This window comes from Lolium rigidum, chromosome 7 (assembly GCF_022539505.1).
Source record: "Lolium rigidum isolate FL_2022 chromosome 7, APGP_CSIRO_Lrig_0.1, whole genome shotgun sequence".
NCBI classification, from domain to species: domain Eukaryota; kingdom Viridiplantae; phylum Streptophyta; class Magnoliopsida; order Poales; family Poaceae; genus Lolium; species Lolium rigidum.
The window spans coordinates 262,712,218-262,719,957 of NC_061514.1; the positions used below are offsets into that span (position 1 = coordinate 262,712,218).

At 42.3% G+C, this 7,740-nt stretch overlaps 1 protein-coding gene across 1 annotated transcript; it reads right to left on the reverse strand.

Moving 5' to 3' along the window:
• Positions 1 to 2,244: 2,244 nt before the first annotated feature.
• Positions 2,245 to 7,540, reverse strand: LOC124677944 (probable arabinosyltransferase ARAD1). The gene is made up of 3 exons (XM_047213878.1): positions 6,596 to 7,540; positions 3,759 to 4,124; positions 2,245 to 2,658 (listed from the first exon to the last, which is right to left on the reverse strand). The coding sequence occupies exons 1-3, from the start codon at positions 7,538 to 7,540 to the stop codon at positions 2,470 to 2,472; spliced, it is 1,500 nt and encodes a 499-aa protein (XP_047069834.1). The 3' UTR covers positions 2,245 to 2,469.
• Between the last annotated feature and the right edge of the window lie 200 nt (positions 7,541 to 7,740).

Here is a 7,740-nt window from a genome sequence, read left to right on the forward strand (position 1 = left end):
CCAACTATACTTTATACGTTTTTTTGTTCCGCTAGTAGTGGTGATTTTTTTTATTAGTCTAAAATTAAGTTCCAATAAGTTTCTTGCGATTTGTAGATGTTTTTTCTTAGGCACAAAATTTTGTACTATCATATGATCCACTTTTCTGCATAGTAATCATGTTTTTTTTGTTTAGGTGTCCTAAACATTTTGTTTCTCGTTTATTCATGATTTGTTCTACGAGATCTTCCTTTTTTGGATTTTTTTTCCTTATAGATGTGATTTGTTCCACAAATACTAAAATATTTTATTGCACATAGTATAATTTGTGTTTTATTAGTACAGATAATTTATTCGACAAGGTACTGCATATATACGACACCGCCAAGCATCCGAGCTGGTTAATCTTGTTTTTTAATTAGAAAGAAGAGTACTTACAAAAACTGCAAAACTTCATAATGGTGTGGACATAGTTGTAAAAGAATATTGTACGGTAAATACTAGTTCAAAATCCATTAGTGCCAATCTGTCTAACCATCGAAAAAATTGTTGGAATAGTTCTTCAAAGTCGGGTGCACACGAATGAGGACAAAGTACGCTGGAAAGACGTGTGAGCTAGTCTAGAGATCCTAAAGAGTTGACACAGACCCGACCGATGGATGACCGGGGTGCTACAACCATGGACCATTTCGCTGAGTTGGGGAGCATAATTTTGTGAATTACGTGGAACTTACATCATGCTTATTGTCACATGATGACCTTTGCTTTGCTAAAAAAATCTAGAAAACGAGTCCAGTTTTTTAAACTTAAACTAACATCCTTATTTTCTCATATTTTTAGTTCTTAAAAGAGATTATATCATTTTAGGAAAATTAACATGGGTAAATCTCAACTCGTAACTTTTTATGATGCCATAAAACTTACAACCATTTTATTAGTACAATCATGCATCCATGGGTATAGTCAAACCCTACTCATCTTAATCCCCCACGTGTTCCCTCGAGTTGTCGATCCATCAGCCTTCTCCATCACACCGTAATTGGCAAGTAAGCTAAGTAGGACCGCGGCGGCTTTAAAGGGGTATCTATCGATTATAGGTACGAGTAAATATCTATACAATGGACAAGGGTATAAATAGGATTTTGTATCCACGAGTTATAAGAATATGGTTATGTATGGCGTCGGAAATTTTTGATAGAAAGAACCACTTGCTCCAACGAATTGCTAGAAAAGACCACCTATGAAAAAAATTGCGAATAAAGATCACTTCCACGTGGCAGCAGAGTGTGTCGTTGCTAATGGCGGCAACGCCAGCCGCCGCTCTCCCTGGCGGCACATTAGGAGGCCAGCGCGCTCCATTAGTCAGGCCTTGAGGTAGTGGGCCATGCCGCCACTGGCGTGGGCGGCAAGCACGACGACACCCATGGGTTTTCGTCCGTGGCAACCCCTGCAGGCCGACCGCGCGGAAGCTTGTGTAGGCGATAACACTAATCACTTTCTCCTATGAACACGGAACAACATGAATCAACACTCGAACATGATAGGATTCAAGGATTCATCTGACGATTTCAAACAATGCACATAAAAAACAGGATGGCCTCCTAACGTGCGGCGGCAGGCCCCACTGCCACCAGGTGCCACGTGTCGCGTGGCACACCCTAGCACCACATGGAGGCAGTCTTTTTTTAGCATTTTTTTATTGGTGGTCTTTTCTGGTAATTTGTTGGGGCAGGTTGATCATTTCGGTCAAAAGTTTCAACACCGAAGCTGGGTTAAAGAGGAGTACGCGCATGGTATACAGCCAGTGTGTTAGTGCTCCTGTAATGTTAGCATTAACCTAATCTTTCGGCATCCATGCGTGAGTTACTTAGGCACGATCTGTATTGATGTACATGCTATTTGCATCACTCCTGAATGAACACTATCTAGATATATTTTAGTTAAAGATAGTTGAGACCCATATTTTTAGACGGAGGGAGTATCTCAATTAAATCCTTTGAGACGTGTATGTGGAAGGTACTTCAGTGTACAAAGCAATTTTCAACACTTGATTTTTCAGAGTAAGGTTCATTAGTTAAAAAAACTACATTGGTCATATTTCAGGCACCATAATCAAGGTGCCAAGATTGCTTCTGGTACATCATTCGTATTCCGGCTTGTATATGTCTCCAGAAGAAACACTATGATGAATATTGTGAATAAAACATTCTGTCTCAACATGACATTTTGACAAGCGAACAACGTAAATAAAATAAAATAAAATAAAATAATACAAATACACCAGTCAAAGTGCCGTCCTACATTGCTGACTCTATTCAACATCTACTTGAATAATTTGAAAGATTGATCGGGAGGTTACGTGCAATCAGGAATTATACAGAGACAATTGGGTCCTTGCTGTACAAATATATAGCGCTGCAACTTCCAAAATTCAGGCGATGTATCCACAAAGGTTGAATTCCTTCAGGCCACGAAAGCCATCTATTTTACCTATCTAGAATTAGATATCTCACTCGGAATTGAACAGATGCACGAGCAATCAGTTTCGTTAGTGCCTCTTTCAACCATGCGTTTGTTACGATTAATCAACAGCTTGATCAGAGGTGCCTTCACGGAAACTTGGCGCCATATTTCATTCACTGGTCCATTTGGATCTTCATACTCAAAGTAATGTTTTACCTGCAACATAACAGAGGTTCAGCAAAGAAACTACTAGTTAACGGCCAAATATGTCAAAAGCAGTATGGATATGCATTACACTCCATAAAAGCCGAAACCTCCTGCAAATCCTTGAGCCTCTTGCAGTAAAAGTTTAACACCGGGGTGCTATTTTTTTACAGTAAAAGCCGATGGCATATCCCAGTCAATTAAAAGCACCGGAGCAAATCGGATTTTACTTAACATGAGACTTTGGCTGCTTTGTAGCCTAAACTATATGCTCCCATCCATGATGAGCATAAATTACCCCATATTCAGTGTCTAAAAAAAGGAAAAAATAAATCATATTCATAAAGCAACTTATTTTCCAAGCAATTGGAAACTAGTACCAACCATCCATGAAGTTTTTCCAACTAAACGGCAATAAAGAAAGAAATGATCTTTCTAGTTTGCACCAATCAGCCAAGTGTCTGTTGCTAGTAATTTTGAACATATAACCAGCTTTAACAGCAAAAAACACTTAATCAAACAAGTGCAGTTAAGTTGTTGAGCTTTTAATATAACTTTCAATATGGTAGTTATATGACTATTCATGTTTTTAATTACATTGGCTTGTGCAAAAAAAAAGGCTGACTGACATATTATCAGGTTCTCAAAGTTTACTGATATGTAGAATCGCTCCTCTCAGTCATCTGAAACTAACTGAACTTGGCATGTGAGTGTGTTTCTATCTCACTAAATCATATACAATTCAGGGTGATTTGCATTTGTACTCTATAAAAAATCCCAGTATTATGAGATAGTGCAACTGGAAGAAAATCTATATAATTATTACTCAATCAGATATATTTTGTTTCAGATATATGCATGAAATCTGTTGCTAATACTCCCTCCGTTCACTAATGTAAGACCTTTTAGCTTTTTACAGATTCACCCATTTTGGTCCATATCTAGTCCACTTTTAAAGTGTAGATTCACTCACTCTGGTCCCTATGTGGTCCACTTTGAAATATTTAAAAGGTCTTATATTAGTGAACAGAGGGAGTAACTGAGATACATACAGAGAAAGACGTAATAAAGATGCATACGACAGCACCAACTAAGAAAGATGGAGAACTGACCCTTTGTATTTCTCTCTGGTACTCCAGAATCCGCTCTGAACTGACTCTTCGAAGCATGGAAGTTAAGAATCCAGGCTGTACAGCCTTGCTTGTGTCCACAAAAATTGATATATTACTGTAGTCTATTACATCTTCAAATGGTAACTCGATGTGATCACTAACAATAACAGGAACACACAAGCTGACAAGTGCATCAAACAGTCTGCATGCTGAGGGAGTATCTCCAGCAGGGTGCAGGCAAAATTTGGATGAGTGCATTCCTTGTGTGGCCATACGCCGACTCACCCTTGATTGGGCTCCATGTTTTATGATTACATCTCCCTCATTTTCAAGAACTTGAAACAGTGTATCCCGGACCTTCCCACCCTACATTATTAAGAATAATCAACCATACTAAGTAGTGCTTTGGCATAAACTGAAATAAGTAATCAAAGAAAGATAACATTGACTATGAGTCTATAACCTACATGGCTAAGAAACAAAGAAGGGCGTGTTCATAGTAAATAAACTGAGGAAAAGGAATAAGGACAAGTGCAGACCATCCCATAGCTTAAGTTAGATGTGGGAACTATATAACTTGAAGGGAGATAAATGTGAAGACTTGAGGAGCACATTTTGGTATTAAAATAAGGCTCTGGAAGTTTTAAATCATGCAGTTAATAGCATACTTTAAAGCATCTGTCTGCCACATTTTTTTGTAACACTTGGGTCAATTCGATATAAGCCAGGGCCAACTTTGCATATTAAAAAAATGATATGGCAAAAAAAAAAATGTCACTGCCAACAGTTGAATAGATCAATGTTTGCCATTGTGTTAGTGTTCCCTCTCTGTTCTCTATTCTCTCTCCTGAGTAAAAGCAGAACATGAAGGACTAGAACTATAGAGGAGAACACAGGATAGTTTAGGCAACATATGGCTTCTTTTATTAGCTTTTGTAGCAACTGATGCTACACTACTCAGCAACAAATGCCTACTTAACTTAGCAACCCATGCTTACCCTAGCCACCTATGCTAGGACCAATTTATACTTGTACATGACCCTTTAGATTGTTGCCATGTGGCACAATCCAAACCCTACACCATGCTTCTAGAATACTCTACAAACTCTAGATATTTCATAGTACTCCTAAATATCTTACTCTAGAACATTCCTAATTCTAGAGTTCTCCCTACATACCCTGTATACTTCATGACTAAGCTAGATCCAACTACATTGACAAGATTACGGGCATGTTTGGTTCCTAGCCACAATTTGCCAAGCCAAAATTTGGCAGCCATAGTTTATTTGGCATGTGTTTGGTTTTTGCCACACTTTATATGTATGGTCCATTTGTCATAGACTCAACTTTTTTGCCAAGTTTTGCCAAAGTTTGGCTTCAATATTTTAAGCCACAATTTTGTGGCTAGCCACCCTTTTGTGGCTAACCACACTTTGGCTTGACAAATTGTGGCTAGGAACCAAACAGACCCTACTTCTAACAGCAAACACACTGCAGCATGCCTATCTATTCAGTACACAACCTATGTGCACTGTTGACTCACACAGGACACAAATCATGCGCCCCTGTTCACACACAACCTATGTGTGCAGATCACACCATGACATGATTACATTCAGGCTAACACATTGTAGCAACGGCGTATATCAATCTAACCCTTTACAGTGGCATCTTTCATAAGTCCCTTTTTGTAGTGGCAATTTTCCAGTACACAAAGTTGGCAGTGGCTTATATCATGTTCATTTATGGAATAGTGTTGAGTTTCAATAATGGTTCTCTGTTAACTATTTCCACTGACTATTGTATACTATGCTCAGATGGTGCATTTATTAACTTCACTCTTGTTCCAAAGAAGTTATGCATCATGCAGAATTAAGTAGCGGACATTGGATGCAACAATTGCAAGTGGAAACAAGAAAAACTGAATGCAGCTTAAACCTTTGAGTCATGTTAGACACCTAGAAGATGAATGAACAAGAAGGGCATAAGGTAGAGGAACTGTTTGCAGTACTGTGGCAGGGTTTGTCTCTGCAATAAATTATTAACTAGGTAGATTAGCATGTACAAGAGACTGTGTTTTAAAAACAGATGTGGTTTGTGGAATAGTGAAAGACTACAACTGAACAGTACTTCAATTCTCAGCAATTTATGTAGCCAACAAGCCCTTAAATTTGCAACGGTTTATCTAATATAAGAAGGGAGTGACTATTTCTCAGACAACTTAGAAATAATTATTTCTCAGTCATCATTCATAGCTGCCCGATGAAGTCAACTTAGAAATACTTACACAAATCTCAGTATTTAGATCGGGTGGTTCTTAGTGTGGACCTACAAATAGCTATTTCTCAGTCGTGCAAGAAATAGTTATTTCACTTGAGGAGATTGTATGTGTTACCACTTGAATGCCAAATGGTGCCCTCGTCGAATTGTCCTATGATATTGGTGGCGTTCCTATTTACACGAAGCAACCTCACCCATCTAAATAAACTAAATCCAGTGTATCATATCCGAAATTTCTTTTCGCGGAACTTCATTTTATATGATATGATCATTCAAAGACAGGAATTTGACATCATACGAGAGTGCTCTGAAGATCTAAACATAACTTAAATTTAACAATAATCACACAAAAGCATCGTGTATATCTGAAAACTAAGTAATACAATTATTATCACGTAGTAATAATAGAGTAATTGCTGGGAAAGGCTTGTCTTAGCAAAAACTAATATGCGGGGTAATTTAAAATGGAGGGAGTATCACATAGGTTTGCTTCAAATGCAGGTGCTCGATGCCCCAAATTTGATCAAGTACTTATTATTTCATACCCACGAACTTACCTCCTTTCGGTACCGGTTGCCCATGAAGAACAACAAGGCTGGACGAGCGTCAACACCGACATCACCCTTGAAGGGGTTGATGCGGTGGGAGTAAGGCAGGATGACATCCTTGACGAGCGAGGCCTGATCACCACGCAACCGGCCGAAGTCAGAGATGAGGAGTAGCGCATTGCTGATCCGGTCCACCACCTTGTAGAGCGCGTTGGGATCCTGGCAGATGAAGACGTGATCCCTCCCTCGGTGCCGCCGCCAGTATGGCTGCCGCTCCAGCCACTCCACCAGCTCGTCCTGCATGGACTCGTCGCTGTACAACGAAGGCGCCACCGTGGCCTCCGCCCCGGAGGCATTGGCGGCTGCCGGGGGGCGGATGGGGTTGACGACGAGGCTGAGGGACGAGAAGAAGGGCACGTAGAAGAGGTCGGCCTCGGCCGGGTCATCCACGCGGGCCACGGGGCGATCGCGCGGGCCGCGGCGACGGAGGTCCTTGAAGAGCCACCACTCCGCCGAGTGCTGGTGTCCCGGATACCGCAGCTCCTCGTCTGCCAGCGTCGCGCCCACATCCGCCGACCCCGGCGGAGCTCGCGCGGACATGTAGCTGCGTACGACGCCGTAGGTGAACTTGGACGGCAGGTCGTAGAGGTAGATCTTGATGGGGGAGGGAGGGGCAGAAGCGGCAGAGACAGCGGAGGTGGAAGCGAAGGATTGGGAGAGGCGGGCGGCGGAGGGGCCGGAGGGGGAGAGGAGGAGGAAGAGTAGGGCGAGCGCCAGCGCGAGGAGGAGGAGGAGGACAGGGGAGGGGCGGCGCGACGGCATGATGCGGGCGGCGAGTGCGAAGAGGGATCTGGGGAAGACGTATCGAGGGGGAGGGGGCGACACCAGCGCCGCTGCCGGCAAGATGAGAGGCGACGGTCGCGGCTTGCGGGGCGGCCTGCCGCGCTCCCACATGTGGCCGGCCGCAGGCGGGCGCGCGTCCTGCGCCGTGGTGGGACAACGGGCGGCGGAGGATCGGAGCGAGTCGGGACGACGGCGATTGGGGCAAAGGAGTGGGCTTAGTGGCTCCCACTAGCTGTGCTACTGGTTTTAGGTCCCACAGGTCGGTGACGCGGCAAAAATAAAATGAGCGGAAAGTGGCATCTTTTGTTTTT

Excerpts from the sequence above, each read along its gene's own strand:
- LOC124677944 (XM_047213878.1), bottom strand. The coding sequence starts at position 7,540 with ATGTGGGAGCGCGGCAGGCCGCCCCGCAAGCCGCGACCGTCGCCTCTC. Across the intron at positions 4,125-6,595 it reads GCAACCGGTACCGAAAGGAG|GGTGGGAAGGTCCGGGATAC; the intron begins GTAAGTTCGTGG and ends TTAATAATGTAG. Across the intron at positions 2,659-3,758 it reads ACCAGAGAGAAATACAAAGG|GTAAAACATTACTTTGAGTA; the intron begins GTCAGTTCTCCA and ends GTTATGTTGCAG.